The sequence below is a fragment of the Parasteatoda tepidariorum genome, chromosome 7, assembly GCF_043381705.1.
Source record: "Parasteatoda tepidariorum isolate YZ-2023 chromosome 7, CAS_Ptep_4.0, whole genome shotgun sequence".
Classification (NCBI taxonomy): domain Eukaryota; kingdom Metazoa; phylum Arthropoda; class Arachnida; order Araneae; family Theridiidae; genus Parasteatoda; species Parasteatoda tepidariorum.
The window spans coordinates 30,319,926-30,343,161 of record NC_092210.1 but is presented as its reverse complement, the minus strand read 5'-3'; the positions used below and the strand labels follow the sequence as shown (position 1 = coordinate 30,343,161).

At 28.8% G+C, this 23,236-nt stretch overlaps 1 protein-coding gene across 1 annotated transcript in view; it reads right to left on the bottom strand.

The window, feature by feature from the left end:
* Positions 1-2,353: 2,353 nt before the first annotated feature.
* LOC107444844 (protein argos) overlaps positions 2,354-23,236 on the bottom strand; it is a 28,440-nt gene continuing 7,557 nt past the window's right edge. Inside the window, exons 2-4 of the mRNA XM_016059077.4 lie at positions 10,781-10,954; positions 8,692-8,898; positions 2,354-5,518 (exon numbers count right to left, since the gene is read on the bottom strand). Coding sequence (XP_015914563.1) covers positions 5,297-5,518; positions 8,692-8,898; positions 10,781-10,954 — 603 coding nt within the window. The 3' untranslated portion in view covers positions 2,354-5,296. The remainder of the gene's footprint in view (positions 5,519-8,691; positions 8,899-10,780; positions 10,955-23,236) is intronic.

Sequence of the window (23,236 nt, the reverse complement as noted above, 5' to 3'; positions counted from 1 at the left end):
TGCAAGCTATAACAATTTCAAAAGGCTTTGGTTAGCTCTGTCGTTATGTTTAAAACGTAATAATTTTTGAAAAAAAATTGCTTCCGATATTTAAATGCTCTGTTTTTTTATAGTTTTTTTTGTCACTTTCATTAGCTCATTTTTGTCTTGTTTTAAAAATACTTTTAAACTTAATAAAAATACCAAATAAATAAATAATATAAAAATTTTAAGCTTAAAGAAATGCTTATGAATAATGGCAGCACTGAAATGGGTTTATGTTTAAGGGGGAGGACACTACTTAAAACGTCTAGAAAAATGAATTTGATTTTCGTCTTTGATATTTGTGTAAAACATATGTTGAAGTGAGTTTTTGAATTTCTAAATTTCAGATGACTTAACCGATCAAAATAGTAGCTTACAGAATTTACTTAATCCTTCCTATAATTTCATAACTATTGGCTTCGGTATATTTTGTTTTATTTGATGATAAGCGAGATAATAATGATGAAGATAAGGACAATTTAGCTAAAAACATCTTTGACGATTTTCAGCCTAGGGTGCCGTAGCTTGCTGAGAACCCTGCTCCAGTCTAGAATATGTCTAATTCTATTACAAATAAATTCATTATTATTCTTAATGTAGTTGATATATAGGGTAAACCAATCAGTGAAGGAACACTACCCAGTGAAGGAACATTTCATATATATTGATTAAAAATAAGAATTTGAAAGTTTTTCTTTAGATTGATTGGTAACAATAGCTTACTGCCAAACAATAGGAAGTCATCTAGCAATGTTTTGGATTACCTGGTCAAATAGACTTCTCTGGAAAAATTTTTGAATTTGTTATTATCTCTGCAACACCTTGTTTCTTTGAAAAAATTATAAAGTGGGTGTTTGTATTTATGTGTTTGAAGTGGAATTTATTGCATGTAATAGTTTCATTTTTTTCACTGTGAAAAAGAGAATTCAAAATATAGTTATAAAAGTTACGTTTTATTTTTTTTAAGCATCATAGCATAATAAAGTATTGAGATAAGGTGGTGTTTATTCACTGGATCACCAAACGATGAAAACCCAGCGAAGGAACAAGTGTTCCTTTACTGGTTTTTTTTCTAAGTTAATGAAAATAAAAAATAAACTTTAATTTTCTTGTACCTTTAGTGATGTTCCGCATCAAAAGTATGTTAATAATACGAAAAACAACTTCTAACCAGTGAGGGAACAGACATGCTCATTTACTGGGCATAGATATCCCAGTGAATGAACAGTATGTGTTAATATGTTGATACTTTAATTTTCAATTCATGATTACAAAAAAAAGTTAGCATTTTCCAAGTATTGATATGTTATAATTTCAAGAATAGGCTTGTTCTTAAGTATTTGTATGGCTTATAAATTCATAAAGAGCATTAAAAAAATACCCAAAATTAAGTGTTCATTCACTGGTAAGAGCTGTTCCTTCACTTGGTCTTCTTTCTACTTGTTATTTGAATCTCCAAAACTTTAAAACAATATTATGTTAGTTCTCTGCAATTTTTTTACACAATTTACCATTAGTAACAAATATGTTGACACTGTCATTTAACTAAAATTACGAATTTTGAAATTAATATGATTTTCTAAAAGGTGAGCGAAGCTTAAATGCTACTTCACTGGTTAGTTTACTCTACTACGTTGTTCCAAATTTTATCGTATTTTAAAGGAATTTAATTTTTTTTAAAATTTTGAAAACTTTTATTAGAGTAGTCATTTTCTGTTGTTTATAATAACAATGGATCTGATTTTTTTCTCGTTCAATTCGAATTAAATTTATTTATTTACTTTTTAAAATTATTTGTGTTGCGTTTTTAGTATGCTGGAGCTCGTAGGCGTTATTTATAGGTATTAGTGTTTATATTCCTATTCATTTTTTAGGTCAAAATACATACTGGGAAAATAAAAAATTAAACCTTCGACGCTAATTTAATTTCTCAAAAAAAAAAAAAAAATTAAAANATTTAATAGGCGTATAATTTGGAAATATCTAAAAACATGATTTTCATGTTTATCAAATATTCTTCATCAATCTTGTACTCATTTTAATATTAACATGGGAGAGTGAAAAAAACCATCAATTAAAAAAATAATAATTAAATTGTCCCAAATAAAAATCGTTAAAAAAAGAACCTTTTGAGTAAACCAATTCCTTTTATCTCGTTCTCTTTTTATTAAATTCTCTACTGCTGTTATTATTTTTTTTAAATATTGGTAAAATATATTTATCGCCGGCAGTTTTTATATCAACTTATATCAAATGAAACAGGACTCTCAAAATGTATCAAAGAAGTGGAATCGATGATAAAGAAATAAAAGATACAAACACTTAAAAAAAATAGTTCATTTGTCTTTATTTATGTTCTGTTCTGTACACTGTACATTTTTACATATAAAACAAATCAACTCAAATATATTGACTCTCACACTAAAAGTCAAATTTGAGTATAAAATGGCACAAAGTGAAACACTCATAAAACTCTCCATATTTGTTTATGATGACGTCATTAAAATGATTATTAAAAGCAAGCTTATGTTGTTTAGAGAAGAATATTTATTCACTCACAAAATGTTGAGTATTACTAAATTAACCTGTGTATATGGCACTGTTAGTGAAGTGGTTTCTATCCATTCTAGTGCCTTGATTATAAATGAATTGTATATTTTCTTATCGTAAAAACTCCACTAATTCATTTTCAGTGAAATGACACAAAGATACATTTTTACGATGTCTACATTTTGAGGAAGTTTTTTTATTGATTAAAACTGAAGGGAATATTTTCTTAGCGCAAAAACTTCAATTAATTCCTTCTCAATGAAATGATAGTTACATTTTTATAAAGTCTTTTTAATATTTTGTTTTTAATATTCGCATGATATATACGCCGTATTTTTTAACAGCATATTTTTACTAGTATATGTATCTAACTATTCTAGAGTTCAATGAAAATTTTCTTTATTCACGTCTAAATTTAAGGAAAATAAACATAAAATATAATTTCAGATTATTTAAGTATAACGTATTTTTTTTTAAATGGATAAATTATATAATAGTATTCATTTAATAAGTAATGATGAAACAAGAGTAGGAATCATGCAAATTGATTTTTTTTCCCTTCAAAATAACAGGAACTATTCAAATAAGAAACGGAATTGAAAACAATTTATTATTGAAAGTTTCTAGAAATTATTATTGCATTATTAAAGAATAATTCCTATTTTTAAATAGTTTGAAGTAAATACGATATTCATTATAAACATTATTTGATTTATCACCGGAAACTCCAAAACTTTTAATCCAAAAAAAAGAAAGAAAAAAAAGAAGGAGCAATTTAATATTTTTTTCCCCCAAAATTTGTGCAGACTTTAACAAAGAAATTGCACCCATTAAACAAAATAAATACGAGCAGACAATTTCTTTCATTTTAAGCTATCTCTGTAAAAGATTTTGATTGCTTGCCTGATTTTCGGAAACGATAACGAATGAATTTACTTTCCCACTTTGATACTAAATTGCTGTCATTTATATGAACATTTCCAAACAATCGGAAGTCTGAAATAAATTATTGTTTCCCAAATGTATCTCTCATAAAAGGTGAAGATCAACCAAAACAGAAATCGCTTTCTATCATTAGCTTGTGGCTCGCTCTCAATGGAATTAGAATCGGAAGTCGGACTTCAGCTGTGAAAATTGTGGGTGTGTGAAGAAGTTTCTCTTCTGGGACTCACCAAAAACCTTTTTAAAGATTTACCAATTATTTTGTCCGGATTCGTCTTGGTTCGTAGGTCGAGCATGGGAAGGATTCACTACGTTCGATTCCCATAGGGTACTATTCATAAAGGGTTGAGAATCTGTGCAAAGGCCATCCATTTCTGCAATAGGACCTCTGACCGCCGTTAGCCAGTGGGCCGTGTCACTGGGCACCTTGGACTTCACCTTTAGAACATTCTCCTTTTCGTCGGAGAAAAATTTCTTTGTGCTTTCACGGGAATAGTCGTAGTTGGTCAAGCGTGAAAATAGGCACATATCACTTGACTCGTGTCTACCTTAATGATCGGATTCTTTTATCAGATTAGTATTTTAAATGTCATTTATTCTTCGTTTGCTTACATATCGAAAAAGAAATTTATTTTTATCTTACTCTATAATTACAAAACTAATGAATGTCATTTGTCGTATTTACTTTTAGAAGGAATTTTAATTAATATATTACAACTAACTAATTAATAAAAATAATAATTAAAGATGAGAATTTTAATTAGACGTAATTGGATTATAATTATCAGACTAAACAGAAACAAAGAAAACGAACCAGATTAAAAATTCGTATTAAGATAAATCTCATTTATTATTCCGTTTTCCTATATCAGAAGTCGAATTCGCGAAATAAAAATTATCACGAAGAACTTATAAATTCAAATTAGTAATTAAAAAAAAGGCCTAAAGATTATTTTTATTTTATAATAGTAATTATTGCAATTTTATTCATCAATTTAAAATATTAATAGAAAATTTTTAAAATAAATGCAGCATTTTCATTAATATTTTGGTTAGAATAGTATTTTAAAAATCATAAACATTTCTAGAAATGCATTGTCTTAATTCATTTACATCAACTATCAAAAGGTTTCTTCAATTATTTATGTAATTGCTACTGACATCACGTTTTTTACATTATTTATTCAATAAGAATAAATATTTGCTAAATTATACTTAATAGCTACATTTTTAAAAATTTAAATTTATAGATAAAAAATTAAGAATATGAAATGTAAATAAAAAATTTTTTAAAAGTAAAATGAGCTCTTCAGTAACTATTGAACGAATTCTATGAATTAAAATTTGCTCTTAAAAAAGAAGTTAAATATCATTGTCATTTAACACTGTCATTAGGATTTTACATGTCATTTCATTAAAATCATTGTATTTTAACTTAATACTTCTGTCTACTTTCAAATTCTTTAAATAGTGCTTAGCAAACTCGTTAAATTCCATGGCACCAACAATTCAGTTGATGCTTGTGTAATTTCTTCCAACATACTGCATCGAATTCATTTATATAATAAATATACTGTATATGAGTTTTAAAGTAATTCATGTTGCCTATTTAAATACTTTTTCATGGCAACTCTTAGCAGAATACTTTATATACACAGATCGCAATTTTTCAATGTCACTAATTTACACTCTAACATTTTTACAACACTACTTCATTCAGTTTTTGAAGTTCAAATGCATAAATTAAAAATCCGTGTCTCATTGAGACACATTACGAACACTACAGTGTGGGCAATTCTGATGTGCAGTACCCACTATAAGTCCGAATGTGTTCTTCTGTAAAACTTGAAGGGCTGGATATCACGGAAGGTTCGCTGTGATGTTGTGGACAGCGATGCCCTCTCGCACATTGACACAGAGTGTTCGTGCCGACTTCTTCAACGTCAGGTCTTTTCTTTACAGTGAAAAGTCGACAGGGCTCTTTACGCTGACATCTCATTTTCTGTAAAGAAAATAGGGCATGCATCAAAATTTGATCAAAACTTGTACACATGTAAACAAAGTACATTTTCAAATGAAACCGTCTGAGCCGTGTTGGTTTAGGAGGTAAAGCGCTCGCCTTCCAATGAGGTGGCTCGGGTTCGAATCCCAACCACGGATGATCGATGCGAATTCCGCCCCCGGCTCACACCGACCACAGTGCTGACGTAAAATATATATGAAATATATTATTTTCGTAGACACTTTGTGATTTTTAAGAGGATGCTACATCACTGGAGAAATTCTTCGCGATAAAGTATCTTTCACGTCCAATAAGTTTTATAAAATTTAAAGCATAGAAAGAGTGGGTACAGGCAAACCTAGAATAAGCCATGATGTTTCAAATGCTGAAAAAAAAAAGATTTCGAAATACCAAAATGTAAACCAATTACGATAGGATTACTTTGTGGGGAAATTGTCCTTTAGTGATTAATTTGTATAATGATATGTTTAGAACATTTTTTCAATTTTTGAAAATTCATGGTTTATTTTAGGTTTGCTTAAACTCAGTTTTTCTATACTTTGAATTTTAAAAAATCCAAAAATGTGCAAGACAATTTGATATAAAAAGTTTCTAGAGTAGTATAGAATCCTCTTAAGGGAAGTTATTTAAATTAATATGCTTTTTAGGGGAAATTTTAATGAAATTCCCTTCATTGCTAAGTAATTAAAATTAGTTTGATTTAATTCTTAGCTTTTTTACCCCATGTTACCTAAGCAACAATCTTTTTTGAACGGAAAATTCTATTCAACACCTTAGAATGTTTACTTGTTAGGGAATGTCTGACAGTAAGTTATGGGAAAACATCAAATTTTCTAAAATTTAGTCATTTTGCAGGATCAAATATTGAGGATCAAAATTTTTCAATATTGAGGATTAAATGTTTTATTGTCAAAAACCAGTTGAATGGGGGGAGAAGAGTCAGAATCAGGGTTGCAAAAAACCCACCTACCCAGTAAAACCAGCCCGGTTTTTACTGAGTAAAACCCATTCTGAAAAACCCACCCTAAAGTGGGTTTTACTGGGTTTTTCTAAGATTGATTTCTTTTTTATCCTCTATTATATTGAAGAGCTATTCTATTTAAATATATATGTAGTCTAGCCTAAAAAAACTAACCTATGGTGAAAAAACTACATATGTTGGAGACGCGTGAGTCACCTTGCTGGTTAGATTTGACTGTATGGCTATTGATTAGTCAGTGCCTTCGATTCGCTTTCTAAGCAAATAAAATATTTTCCTCAAATTAATATCAAATACTAAATCAAATTAATCAACTAAAATATAAATAAAAAGTAATCCTGTGTTAAAATAAGTTTCAAATGTGTGATGTGTGTGAGTACATATAACATTTTGTGTAGTGATGTCAGAGGAAACTTTTTTCAGGCTTTTGCATCAATTTATTTGTATTAATTATTAATTACCTATATGTTAAGTCAATTTATAAAATTAAACTTTATTAATATTAAAATATGCTGTTTTAAAATAAGGTACTTATCCCTGCCCTCTCTTTCGAAAAAAACTCCATTAAAACATAAAAAAAAAACCCAGAAAAAGCCCAATAGAACCCAGAAAAGCCCATTAAAACCCAGGTTTTTTGCAACCCTGGTCAGAATTTGATGTTATTGAAACAAAGCACTATTTCTCCACCATTTTCCTTCAATATTCAGTACTAAGTATGTTTTAGTACAGTAATAAGTCTAAATATTAGCATAATTCATGTATAGTTTAAAACTGGAATGCATAGTTCACTATAAATACAGAATGCTGCTTTTTATTCTTCAACAAAAACGCATCACATAATTTTGTATCCGGTTAAAAACATGAAAAGCAAGTTGACTAATAAAGCGGGGACTAGATTTATTTGAAGGGAAGTTACCCATCATTAAGAAGGGCTAAAAATAGTTTTCAAGGCTTATTGTTTTGAAACATTATTGTTTCTGTAGTTTCTTCAAGAAAAATAAATTGATAATGACATCAAATGTTCCTCCACCTCGCTGAGGATCTATTCTTAAAACAGTGTAACTATTCGCACTTCCTTTAGGTTTTGTGTTTGTTTTTTAAAACGCCCTTTTTTACTCTGCGGGGGAGAGAGAAAAACAGAAACTGACCGTCTTTTAAAAAAGGAAGTGCACTGCCCGTGTGTTACCCCAAGTTTTGAAAAATACTTCTCATTCAATTCTATGGTCACGATCCGTATCCGGCCTTTGTCTTCAATCTCGAAAGATGTTAAATGCTGAAGTCATGCGAAAGTTTTGGAGATGAAATTAAGTGGCCCGTTTAGAATTACAGCTGTGTGCCACATAAAAGAAGTCAGTCTAACTAACTGTCTTGCGCCTTTATTGTTATTATTTTTCTTCCTTTTTTTTTTAAATCCTGCCAATTTACTTTCTCCATTAATGGATTATTTTGTTTTTATACGCTGACTGAATTTCCGATTGTATCGCTTCAAAAATTAGCTTTATTAAAATGGATATATTTTTATTGGTCTGGAGATTTAATAAGCTTGAACAAGATATTTCTGACGGTAAATGATTTTTTGTGATTTGTTTTATCGTTGTCCTGACTTAGGAAGACGACATACCGCTGTAGAAAATTTTCGTATCAAATTCTCATTTACCTCTATAGCTATTTAATTTGAAGTAAAGAAAAACTGAATTCAGAGAAACCTAGAATAAGCCATGAAATTTCAAAAATTGAAAAGAAATTTTTAAAAATCCAAATGACAATAAATTATCAGAAGATAACTTAGGATGACGCAATGGTGAAGTTCTCTTCCAATAATTTGTTTGCATTTTGATATTTTGAAAATTTTTTTCGGCATTTTTAAAATTAATGCTGGTGAAAGAGAATTTGCGACGGAAAGTTTCTCCCTTGGTATGGCGTTCTCTTAAAGTCACAAACTAGATTCGTATTTTAATTTTGCAATTTTTATTTATGTAAATTTTAGCATTTTTCTTTGACGAAATCTAACGATTTTTTTATTATAAATGTAAGGAGTTGTATGTTGTACTATAAGGAAAAATTGTCAGATTTCATTACGTGAAAAATATTGAAATTTGCTCACATTACCTTTATACTTATATTGTAAAAATATGAGATATATTCAAACTAAAATAAATATTAAAATACTTACACTTTGTGGGGAGCATGCTAGGAAATAAAGAATTGCCACTCCTTCGGGCGTATTGTATGACTCATGCTTGAATATGTAAGCAACACTGTTTTTCGGACACATGCAATGCATTGTTTGTCTTGTTGTGTTGTCCGGGTATGTGGCGTATGTCCAGGTAATGTCCCTAAAATAACGGCAGGTAGGTAGGCGATTCACAGGTTCACATAGCTAAAAATACAAATATATTGCTCATTTTACAAACTTCAACTATTAATATAACGTATCATTTTCAAATTTAAAATTATAACGAAAATATTGTAAAGAGTAGTTTATACCATTCATAATACCTTCCGGAGTACCTACGATACTGGAGTTTGATTTTAACAAATTAGTTCCATTATCTTATGTACAATTTATCAGTGTGGGGATAATGGATATTCTGCACGAAAGCATGGATGGCTTCGCTATCAAAAGCACAAATAGTGTTGGACTGACCATGGTTAAATACAGTCATTCGATTAAGATGACCGTCAGCTGACAAAAAAATATATGTATGATTAACTAACCACTACTCCAGGCGAAATGTTAGGAGAGTTCTTTACATAGACAAACTGTACAAGAAAATAGATAACTTAATGGTTAATTTTTTCTTTCTTATGTGAATAAATCCGGACTATATTATTGTCCATTAATCGATTAATGCAATACGCTGGAGTTGCACTCATTCGTAACGAAATAATGCACAAATGGATTATTATTGAAACAGGCGAGTGATACCAAAGTAAAAAGACTGCAATAGTATAATGATAGAATTTCATAATTATTCTTCAAGGTATTCATGAGTTTTCTCCTCCATGCAATTTTTTCATTGTAAACAAAAACTTTTCCTTTTCAAATCAATAGAAATACAGAAAAATTACACGTCAGCTGGAAATTAACCACACATCTTTTAAGATGTGTGGTTAATCTTATCCCTGGAAGATTAACCACACTCTTATCCCTGGTTATCCCACACATCTTGAAAGATGTGTGGTTAATTTTCACCTGACGTGTAATTTTTCTCTATTTCTATTGATTTGAAAAGGAAAAGTTTTTGCTTACAATGAAAAAATTGCATGGAGGAGTAAACTCATGAATATATTGAAAAATGATTATGAAATTCTATCATTATACTATTGCAGTCTTTTTTTTCTTTCTTTTTTTGGTATCACTTGCAAATAACTATACTTTATTTACCCCCTTTCTTAAAAACTTATTTAATTTGCACATTAAAAATTTAGTCGTTCGATTTTGTTGCATGTTTTAAATTAATTGACTGTTATTCTTACTATTATATTTTTTTTACTATTATTTTTATTTCGTTGTAATTACTGTTATTTATTTTTTTGTTAAGTATTATAAAATCCAATCTTCACAAATCTTCAAAATTAATTTAATTTAGATAGGAATGTATTTTCAAACTGTGATGAGCTACTTCAAAGCATGCATTTTAAAAACAATAATTAAAAGAAACAGATGAAAAATTAAGAAGTATTTAATTATCAAGCATGGTTGTATTGATAGCTAAGTTTAATCAAACTATTTGTATCTTTACTTATCTAAATATTATCAATGATAATAAAGGAAAATATTTTACTTAATATATAAATGATTTACTGATCATCTATATTTAAGTTGTGAGTTTTGTTTTACATTGAAAATCAATATAATGACATAAAAGTCGCCAACAAAAATTTTTATTTAATATGTGCATTTTTGTTAGATCTTTAATAGCAACAAATATCAACTAAATATCTTATAATCCCATCTAATTTTTTTAAATTAATATTTAACCATTTCTTATCAGAAAAATTGTTACTGATGGAATTGTTTTATACAAGGACAGATTAGGAAACTTAACTTTCAATTACCATTGTTCATTTAATTTTGTGAAAGATTGAAGGTGATTGATTAGATTAATTGGATGTGAACGATTTAATTTTTTTATTTTAAATTTCCAGTAACTTAATGATATATGAATTAAGTTATACATAGTGTAAATTTTATACCAATTGCTTATTAAAAATTACAAAACTATCATATTCAAACCAGTTTGTGTTGATCTACCTACTTTATATTGCCTTGATTTGTCTACGACAGTATATCCATCTTTGGCATCAATTGACATAGAACATACTTTTTTTCCTGGACATCTACATTGCCGTTCAATCCACGGAGTAGAATAAGTATCAACTCTGTTGCAAACTGACATCGCTGTGCATTCTGGTAAATCTGATTCACTGTTCTGAAAATTTAAAAACAAAAATTATTAATTTATATAAAGTAAGTAAAAAATATCAAAATTTTACTGTTCGAAAGCTGGAATGTTCAATTTGATGTTAATTGGAAATTAATAAAGTTTAGTAATAACTAAAAAAACATAATGTGTAACAGATTTTTAAAAAAATTTAACGGCCCGACCTGTTTGTTGCATGTTTAACCCAGCAATTTCCTTTTCTCTTTTTCCAATAACATTTATGCTTAGATCATTACATTTTGTTATTATCTAATCTAGCAATCTTGTAAAATCTTTGATTTCTTGCTCAAAAAGCAAGTTGTTTCGATAATTGATAATGCCTAATTTAAATGCAAATGTAGGTAGGTCTTGAGGTTAAACAAAAATATAACTTTTGAAAATATTTCTAAATGTACTAAATTTTAATGCCTTATAAAAAGAAGTAAACTTCTATTTTTTTAGAGAGAAATAAATAAATTAACCCAAAAAGTAAAAAGCTTATTAGGTTAATAAGCTCTGCTTCGAGGTTTCATTTTTTAAAAAAAATTTTAACTGTAATTTGGTAATATTTGTAGTTTTATGGAAATAATGAGCGCAGATTTTTATAAAAATTCATTCGACATTGACTTATAATATTTGTACGATTTAACCATGTTTTAACTCAAAATGAACCATAATATCGTGTAATCTGAATTGAGAATTTCGATAATATGGTCTTACATAACACCATAAAAAGGTATCTGCCCAGTACTAATATTACGGTTCAATATTCTCAGAAATTTCTATTAGTTTATGAGTAAATGATGACCTTGTTTTTATTTAATATTGATCACTTATCGCTTCCTGTAATTAATTGTTTGAAAGCATATGGTTTTCATCCAATACTTAAGAAACCGTCAAAATATGTTTGTTTTGATTTAAAAAAGAATGGTAAACGTGCTTGGAATTTTATTTGCCGCATCCTATTCCAAAACGTATTTTTGCGTAATCGAACCTCGCCAGATGGCTTATAGCAGAGATAAGCAGAATTCATCTGCTTAACCCCTTGGGTATTTAAAGTTTTCAATCCGGACATTTCTCTCGCCGGCAATATTACATCACATCAAGTTCTCATATAAATCTTATCAGATGTCAGTTGCCGTCGGAAAAAGTAAACGGAACTGGAAAATGTAAGCTTAGCTTAGTTCCATTCTACTTTTTTTTAAATATTTTTTTATTAGTTTTGTTCCTTGCCTCCTTAAAGGTGGATGCAGTCTGAGGTGCTTTTATTGTTCGATTTGAAAGTGATGAATAAGGTGCGAAAAAAACTTCCACTCACTCCATCGTAGTCCTTGATCTGGTAAAATTTGATTGAGTCTTAGGAAAAAAAAGGTCAACTCGTCTATTCTTCCCTTGGATGAAGGATTGCCTCTTAAGAAAGTGGGAGGCTGTAGGGTTTGAAAAAAGGGTTAATATGCAGAACTGAGAATGTGTTTGGTTGTTGTATTTGAACCGTGGTAGCCACTTTACATCTGCTACTGTGTAGCTCTATGTGAGACAGTATTAACCCTTTCTAGCTGACACAAATACATCGATTACCTGTAGTTGATGAAGAATGGTGTTTTCCTAATCCATTAAAAATTGATGTGAAATTTAACTTCCGATGCGAGAAACGTTAAGATATTCTAGACTTGATGATTTATGGATTCATGGTTAGTATTCGGGAAACCTTTATTACTCAAGGTGTATGTTTGCTTGCGATTATTTGAAAAAGGGGAAGAAAGCAAAGTTGTACTATAAAAATATTTTTATTTGAGTTTCAATGCGCCAATTTAAATTTAATGTCAGAGGTAAACAGGTAGATTTAGAATCTTAAATTCCTTTATGGTCAAATTTACCAGATTAAAACCTTTCCTAATGTTAGTTACTGTTGTTCAATATCCGTCTGTCTGCCCTATATTTTTAATTACATTTTACTGGCGGTAATCTTTAGTTGAATTTAACTATTTCAAGCAGGGACCCGAAGCCAGAGCTCAAAATTTCCCCACGTTTTTTTGTTTTTCAGTAATAATCTTTTTCCCTCCTGTTTTTTTTTTTTTTTTTTCAGGTTTAAAATGGTTTTTAGACTTTTTTTAAAAAAAGATAGTGATTTTTGTGATTTTAATTTCTAGATGAATCTACAATTAAAGATAATTTATGTCAGATTCTGGCTGATACCTTTTATTTATTTTTCTTTTAAATTGGGTCATGATGTATTTTATTTTTATTCTAATATCTAATCTCACTACTATCTAAAAATCATTTCACTTTTATAATTAAAAAACCATATTCTATTTAATACTAATTAATTTTCATTTTTATAATGAAAGTTTCAAATTAACATCTGAAACTCAAAAGCGCGCATTAAACCTGACGGAGCTTTTATTATCTGGAAGGCGGAGCTGGAGCTAGGAAATCCAGAAATTTTCCGTTCTGGCCTTGGTAAAACTGAGGGGCTTTTAAGTTTACTGTTATCAGTGTTTTTGGAATTTATTTCACACATGTTGTAAAGTCGTGAATTCTCTTTTAAAGCGTAATCTTGTTTATACCAACCAGTTACGACAATATGATTCCGTCAGATTTGTATTTGTATATCTTTAAAAGAAATAGGTCCTATCTTGTTTTACTATGATTTAAAATATAATAATTTATTAATATTTATATTTTTGAATTAATAACATTAAAGTTGTAATTAAATTACGAGGAAAACTGTGCAGCTGGAACCATGTAGTTTTACTCATTAATAGAAAAGCATGGTTGAAAATAATTGAAGGAAATGAGTTTAGTATTTAATTAGTTCCTACAGATTGANTAGGTCCTGTCTTGTTTTACTATTATTTAAAATATAATAATTTATTAATATTAACATTAAAGTTGTAATTAAATTACGAGGAAAACTGTGCAGCTGGAACCATGTAGTTTTACTCATTAATAGAAAAGCATGGTTGAAAATAATTGAAGGAAATGAGTTTAGTATTTAATTAGTTCCTACAGATTGATTAATTCAAAATTAGAAATAGTTGCTTGAAACAATAGAAGAAAAATCTTGTTTATAAAGATGATTTACACCAATATGATTCTGTGATTTATTTATTTGTTTATTTTTAAAAGAATGATATACGTCTTATCTTGTGTTACTATTATTGATAATTTAACAACGTTATTTATACTTAATAAAATTATAATTAAATTATTAGAGAAAAATTGCGTTGCTTTAACCATATAATTTCACTCATTAAGAGTAAAATATGGTTGAAAACATTTGAAGCAAATAAGTTCGATAGCTTAATTAGTTCCTACAGATTAATTGATTCAGAAAAAAAATAATTGCAAGTATATATTAATTTACAGATATAGTTAAAACTTAATAAGAAATTGAATTATATTTTATTATAGTATTATTTTATTATGGAAAATTGCGTAGATATAACCGTGTATTTTTACTCATTAAAAGAAAAACATGATTTAAAACAAATGAAGCAAATAAGTTCGATAGATTAATTAGTTCCTACAGATTAACTAATTCAGAAATAGAAATAATTGCATGTATGTATTATTTTACAAACATAGTTTAATTTTTTTACGAAATTAAATTATATTTTACTAAGGAAAATTGCGTTGTTTCACTCATTAAGAGAAAAACATGGTTGAAAACTATTGAAGCAAATAAGTTCGATAGCTTAATTAGTTCCAACAGATTAATTAATTAAGAAATAGAAATAATTGTAAGTATGTATTAATTTACAAAGATAGCTTAAATTTTTTATGAAATTAAATTGTATTTTATTATGGAATTATTTTGTTACGGTAAATTGCGTGACTGCAACTGTGTAATTTCACTCATTAAAAGAAAGACATGTTTAAAAACTATTGAAGTAAATTAGCTTAATTAGTTTCTACTGATTAATTAATGCAAAATTAGAAATAATTGCAAGTATGTATTAACTTATAAGCGTAGTTTAAAATTTTTTTGCTAAATTAAATTACATTTTATTATGGAATTATATTATTAAATCATAATAAACATTGTTGTATTGATATAATGATATCATAATTCCTTTTTAGAAAAATTTCTCTTTTTAAAATAAAATAAATAAAGAACTCTGCTTTTGGCATTATTTTCTTTCAAAATAATGAGTGGGAATCTTTCTAAGATAGATTTCTATCTTACAATGAGTTTTAAATAATATCATTAATTGTTTATTGATAGTTGGCGGATAGGCGGCCTAGTTGGCGAGCGAAAGTATTACATCACGCGATTACCTCCTATTTCCGCATACGTGACAATCGGTCTGCTAAATAAGTGTTATCATCACACTTAATATAATGATTCACGTTTCTACCTTGGTGTGGAGTAGGGGTCATATGGCTAAGCACTTGACCTTGTCCCTCAAAATTTGAGATTCTTTTTTCGACTCGCCCCTCTTTTTCTTAGAAGATTACACTCGATTGCGCAATTAAAACCAGGATCTTAACATCTATTATGCTTTTATGAGTAGCGAGAAAAAATACCTTTTTCTTTTAAGAAATTGTTTTCATGAAATGGGATGTCATGTTGAATGATAATTGTGTGGTAACTTATGATTTGAAAATATGACTTTGTTTAACTTATAAAGCTGAATAGTAAACAAAAAACTACAAGTTTTTCTCAGTGTGATTGGATTCGATTCAAATATATAATTTTCGGTAAATTTTTGCCAATTTTTTTGCTTTTTTTATTTTTAAATTCTCTTTCTCTTTTGAAGCATTGTTTAAGATTGGAGGATACTTTTTTTAATAATATTTTTTTGCTACATTTTGAGGAATTTTTGTAAAAAATGTATGGAGCTTTTTCTTTTACCATATTTTAGAATTTTTTTCAAACATTCCTTTTTTGTTTCTTCTTGTTTTTTTAAATTCTTTATTTTATTTTATTTATTTGTTTATTTATTGTTTTTTTTTATTAGATTTATTTCAACTTTCATGAAAATCTCAATTTCTTTTAATAAACACTTTTTAATGAAATTAATTGCAAGTTTTTTAGAAAAAAAAAAACATTGTCTCCTTTTTGAAATCCTTATTTAATTACCAGGAATTTTTTTATGCTTTTAAAGGCATTTATTTTTTTAGCTTTAAAATTTATTTTCATAATTTTTTAGGTTATCTGATTCCAAGATCTATTAGTAATTATGTAACACTCATTCTTAAGTTGATTGAAAATATCGAATTTAAAAAAATACTCATATATGTTAGTTTAAATCGAAAAACATTGCTATTGTCAATTTTATTTCTTTAATACTAAATTCGATCACATTAGAACAATACTTAGTGTATTGCAGATAAATTACAATTCCCTTGATTAAATATTGTAGAAAAGATATTTTTCACGGGTGTTATAAGTAGCTAATTCGCTTTATTAAAATAGCAAAAAAATATTATAAATAATTTTTTACAAGTATTATACTTAATTTTTGAAAGTTGTGTATGGATTTATTTATTTTTACTACGAACTGTATGTGCAAAATGGTACGTAATCATTAATGTTGTGAGAATTTAACATTGTTTAAAATTTACAATAGATTAGATTATCCTTGTAAACTTGATATCTCAAGATAATATACATTCACCTATAACTGTTTCCGTTTCTTATTTATTTTCACTAAGTATGTTTAAAAATCTATTTACAGTTACAGTAAATGCTTGCAATGTCGTTTATGGATTACTTCATCAACTCGGCGATACCGCTTGATACTGGCACAAAATCAACTGGATATATATTCATTGCTTTATCAACAGGGTGTATCAATTCCTTAGCATGATATTTTCAAAAATTATCCTTTCCCAAAATGTACGTTTTACGAATATTTAGAAGTACTAATTCTTGCGGTAACTTCGAATCAGTTGAGATTCAACCAGTTATGAACGAGCCACTTAGCACATTATACAATTGCTTTATCAATTTGATGTACTTATAAATGGCTGTATTAAGAGGACGCCATACCAAGAGAGAAAATTTTCGTCGCAAATTCTCTTTCGCCTCCATAACTAATTTAAAGTATAGAAAAAGCGAGTTTCGATAAATTTAAGAGTAAGACATGAAATTTTAAATACTGAAAAGAAATTTTTAAAATATCAAAATAAAAAAAATAATATGAGAAGATAACTTAGGACAACGCAATGGAAAAGTTCTCCTCTAATAATTTGTTTGCATTTTGATGTTTTGAAAAATTTAAACTTACCCTAGGTTTGCTTGAACTCCCATTTTCTTTCTTTTAAATTTTAAAAAAAGTAACGGAAGGAAAAGATAATTTGAGACAAGAAGTTTCTCTTCTCGTATGACCCCCTCTTAACTAGATGTTCTTATAAATTGCTTTATTAACGCGATATGTGCTACTAACAAATGTATACTGAATCCTATTCAGGAAAATGGCGTGTGTGCCTTCTTAGTAATTTCTAGGCATTCTGTAATTTACGGGATAATTTCGAATATGTTGAGTGTACTAATTAGATGGGCTTATTAAAGACTTTTTCAATGACATGCATGATGCTAGTCGATATGGCCCAGAGGATAGAGCATTCGCCTTCTATTGAGGTGCACCGGGTTCGAATCCCAACGATGGCTGGTCGATATGAATTCGTATCCGGGTTGCATCGACCATAAGGATGACGTAAAATATCCTCAGCGGTAGACGGATCATGGGTTGTCGGCTGTCAGCGGTAGACGGAATTGGATCGGCTGTTCAACGACGGTTATAAAATAAAATGTAAAATAAGATGAATGGTGCGGATAAAAATCCTGTTTGTTGCGATTTTTAGAGGTATACTAAATTCTGTATGATATCTTCGAATCGGTTGAGGGTGGTACCTTTTGCTACAGATGAAACAATTTTCCCACTGTTCAACCTTGGTTTACCATTCGTGTCCACTGGTTCTGCTCACTAGAACAGAACGAACTGCGCCCAAGACTAACAGTTTTGTTGCATTTTTTGTAAAGTACAGCACCCAAGAGCCCATGACCTTCAAGTTGGTTGAGCAGCGGCAATAATGCGGCAAATCATATAAACATAATTTCCCATCTTCTGCTTTTCCTTTTGCCATTGTGAGAAAAATAGTGAAAAAAATTCATGTTTGTTTTTGAGATTATAATCTCTTTCATGATTAAGTGGATGTATTGAGATAAGTTAAGACTGCTTTTCCTTTTCTAAAAGACAATTAATGTTTGCTTTTCCGCCCATTTAAATTGTTAAAAACGTATTTAAATGTGATCTTAGCGTATCTGCAGTCTGAATGAGTTTATTGAATTGCTGTATATTATAAAACCATCAGTTAGTGTCAATTTATGCCGCATTTGAGAGCTGAAAATTTTCCATGGGGGCAACATTACTCAATTTAATAAAATTTGAAAATAATTGTAATAAAAAAATAATCATTTTAGGTGATTTCGGTGTGCCTATTTTTTGAACTTGTTATTGAAATTAATATTTAATTTTTGATATAATATTAAATTGATGTTTAGTTAATATTCAATTTAAATTAATAATCAATTTTTGATAAGCATATTAATTAAACAAATTTAAGTTATTGATGACAATGTGACTCTCTAAAAATATTATGTTTCATTAAAAAATTAATGGAATTTTAAAATTTAATATTCATGTAAATGTAAACTTATTTTAATAAAAGAAAAATTGATATTTTTTGTTCCATTGGTAAATATTACTCAATTTTAAATAAAAACGGATTCTATCTATTTTTTGAATGATTGGATTTTATTAAAAGGTTTAGTACATGTGGTTATATACCAAGACTTCAGTTTGTCTTACAAATGATTATTTTATTTAAAATCTCTGATTTTCTTGTATTATTTGTTGTAAATACAACACTGAGACGAGTTTTTTAATAAATGGGAAACTGATTATCTGTATACCAAATGATTGTTTGTCTAGATTGGTCCCTCTTTTTTTTCTTAAATCAGAGATATCTACACTCTTAATACTTGCACATAACAAGACAAAATCCAAACGTACATCTTGTTCATCTCTTTCAAATATACCATACTTTTGTACCAATATTATGTTCACTTTAATTAGCTAGAGTTTTTATCTGTCCATAAACTAAATCCTCCTCTCGCTTGGCGTATCTTTTAAGGATCCTTTTCATTATTAAAGTACTGAATATTTTTCTCCTGTTACTAAATGATGTGCTTAAATCTTATCAATGCAATAGCATGCCTTCCAACCCCAATTTTTAAAATTGCAGAAGATTCACTACTAAATTGTAAAAGAAATCACTTAAAATACTGAAGATTTTATGAGGTTCAAAGTTATGTTCTTTTCTCATTTTTACCTATTCTTTTTCAATTTGGTCATTTAGGTCAATTAGGTTAGGTTTAGGACAATTAGATTTTACTGTTGATTTGGCCATCTTTTGATCGACATTAAGACAATTTTGATGTGGTAGCAGTGGGTTAAATGTAGTAAAATTTAAACGAGCATGACCATATTACCACACGTGAATTACAAATGGTGCCGATTCTAACATAAATACACGTTTTTTATTTTTAAATCCCGATTTTTTATTATGCACGAATTTCGAATCGCGTCGATTCATTCATATCTCAATTTGATTTTTTCAATCACTTTCACAGCAGTTGTTGCTATCAATTTCAATCAGGTTCATAAAATCACTTTTATTTTAATGCGATGTAATACGTCACGTGAATTTCGATCGCGTATTTACTTTTGGACATGTTAGATTCGCGTTGATTTCAACATATTTTACGTCGTCTTATCTTGTGGCAGTTATTGCTACACGATTTCTAAAACTGTTAACTTTTCTTCGATTTTATTAATTTTGATTTCAACGTATTTTACGTCATCTTATCTTGTGGCAGTTATTGCTACACGATTTCTGAAATTGTTAACTTTTCTTCGATTTTATTATGACGCGCACAAACACACACATTTTAGAATTAACTTTTTAGTACATTTGTTTCGTCATGCCGATTCCATCGCTGCTCAATTTTTCTTAAATTGTCTTTCGTTTTTCGACAGTAGTCGATGTTTTTGTTAAGTACAAGGTTTTCAAAACAGTTATTTTTAATACTAGGTTATTACGACGGGCGCGCGAATTTCCAATTTCACAATCAGTTTATGTATTCGTATTCCAGGCTGTTTTGTCTATCGTTCTTCCTGTAATTATCACTACTAATTTCTACAAGATTTTTGAAATCCCGTTTCTTATCTTATTTTATTATCATATGAAAATTTTAAATAGCGCATTTTAGTATCATTTTGACATGCTTGATTCACACTTTTTCGACAGCTATTGCTAACGAATTTAATGTGGTTCTTAAAATCCCGTAATTTTTAATACGGTTTCTGAATAGTGACGATTCTAACTTAAATCCTCGTGGTTTTTTTATACGCTCAATCCGTGCCGATTCTCTCCCAAATCCACGTCTTGTCGATCGTTTTCCTGACAATACAGTGTTTTGTATTTGTTATTTATACACGGGTTTTAAAATCCTAATTTTGCTTTTAAATACGATACTTTTATAATACGATATAACGCATATTTGAATATTACAAAGCGGGAAAGAAAAATTTAATGCACGGATTTCTAAAACGCGGAAAACCATGCGGAAAATTAAAGAGTCGGTAGCTATGCAGTAAGGATTGAAAATCTATAATATTTTTAATTTTTATAAAAATTATATTATAGCTCAAAAAAATTATAATTCATGTCAGTGGTGAGCAGAAGATTCCCTGAGCAAACTCCTAGCTTAAGATTGCGTTAAATGTCCCTGAGAAAATGAGTTAAATCATTGTAGGGGGAAAAATCAATTTAATTGAATTGAAAAAACAAAAAACAAAACATTGGAAATAAAACCTAAGTTCTTTTTTGAAATTTCTATTTATGTAAAGCAAATTTAAATTTTTCTAAGGTAAAAAATATTAAAAAAAAAAAAAAAAGAAAAAAAAAGTGCTCTTAATTTTTTTTCATCCTAAATGCAACGGATATTTAAATTGTAATAATCAAAATCGTTATTACTAAAATTATCTCATCTAAAAATCTTATGTAATTTTATTCATTATGGCATATTTTGCTTCATGAAATATTTGCGGTTCAAAATTTTAATTTCTTAATAAGAACTGTAATAAATTTAAAGTTTTAGTCTTCAATGGCGGATTGGATGCCCCATTTGGCAGGGATCCTTGAGCTTTAGTCCTTTTCTATTTACGCCACTTAGTACGCCATTGATTCCGGTTTATGCTAAAAGGTTAGAATCATAAAATAACAAAATTAGAATTCGTTATAAACATAGTGTTTATTGTGAAGTAAAAATAAAACTTTGCAGCAATAAATCCTCTCTCATTCAACTCGATTTTAACTAAAATGACTTTTTGAAAACCTACGGCCGGTAATGTTTTCAATTTTCGAGAAAAATACAAAGGTGTGGTGCCCTAAAAGACATAAAATGATCTTTAACCCCCCCCCCCATCAGACGTAACAACTCGCCTCTGCAAAACAAGTTCTCAGAAACATGTGACGTATCATCATGCAATCTTTCTTAGGAAATTTGTGATAAACACTCGCTTTTCTTCGCAATGTTTACTAACACAAATTTCCGCTGCATCTTATTGCGTGATCGACTAAACGTTTTAAGAAAATTCCGGTCCCGCTGCCACGCATCAGCGGAATTGAAAACAAAGTTTCTGCTTTATGCCGAGCTGTTTGCGGTTATTATTTTAAATGTTGTTTTTGTAGTATTTAAATGTTGTGGTATTATTTGAGTATTAAAAATCACTTTGTGGCTATATATGACCCGAGACTGTACTGATGGCGGAAAATGACAAGGCTTTTGTTTAAATTTAATACCTAAGAAAACTATATAACACATTAACTAGTTCACACATTTCGTTGTAAAAACCAGAAACTTTAAACATCGCTTTGGTATTACATAGTATTGTATATGTTAAAAATAATATTTTAGTATATTTAGTAATTGCTTAAAGCAACGTTTCCCCTTTTTTTTTATGGCTAAGGAACCCTAAATGATTTACCATTTTTCAGCAGAACCCCGACTACATAAATAAAGTATATCAAACAATTCAGCCTATTGACCAATAAAATACTACTTTTATTTAAAAATATTTAAAACGAGAAACGGAACCACAGTAGCTCACGGGATGGAGTGGATCAACTAGCCTCCCAATAAGGTGGCTAGATGATGCGAGTTCTGCTCCCGGCTCGCACCGAACATAAACTGTGCTAATATCAGCAGTGGTAAATGGATTATTGGTTAAAATTTTCTTGCCGTCTGGCTAACTATGAGAGAATTTTGTGGTTTTCCTCTCCATGTAATGCAAACGAAGGTTATTTCCATTAAAAAGTCCTCCACAAAAGCTAGTTTTCCCTATGATTGATCCAAGGGTTCCCTTGTCTTCTGGATTGCGTTAAACTACTGAGTGGAACATTGATAATCATAAATTCAGAATTGGGTCGGCTGCCCAACATAGATTATAAAAACGAGCAATGAGTTTTTTCATCATTTTATCATTCATGATTTTAAATTCAGTTTTATTTTCCACAACTGATTTCGTAGTCCCGGAGTTGAAGGCATTCTAGTTTTGAATTTATATTTGGTGTATATAAACTGAAAATGAGGAAAATAAGCTTATAGTTTTTGTTGAAATGAAAACTAAAAAAAATACTGCTATGAACGGTGAAGGTGGCTATTAGGAAAACATATTTATTAATGAATTCAGTTATTTTTATTTTAATTTAAATAGCGCAAGGGGTATTTTTTCTAAAATTCATTTCCTTCTCGTAATGTATTCGATATATAGATATTAGAAAAATTTTGTATTCTTTTTAAATAGAATGCCATTTTTTCATTGCCGTGTTACTTTAAATAATTGCCTGAAGGTAATCAAAGTATTAAAAGAATAATAGATTTTTGTGCGGATCTAAACATATATTTTAGAGGTATAATTACAAAAATGATAAAAAATGGTTAATAAAATCTTAACTCTGAAATTGGTCTATAATCTCTTAAATTAATTATACATTGAAATAAACTTTACTTATTCCTTTAGATTTTGTAAAATATTTTAATATAGTAAAACGCAATATGCTTTATTTATTCCTTAAAATTTTATCGAATCTTTTATTATGGTAAAACGCAGCGTCTATGTAATCTCATTTATAGTGTATATCCAGTTCTTAGCTAGAACTTCATAGCTCTAGAATTGTTGAACACGTTTCGTCATGCCGATTCCATCGCTGCTC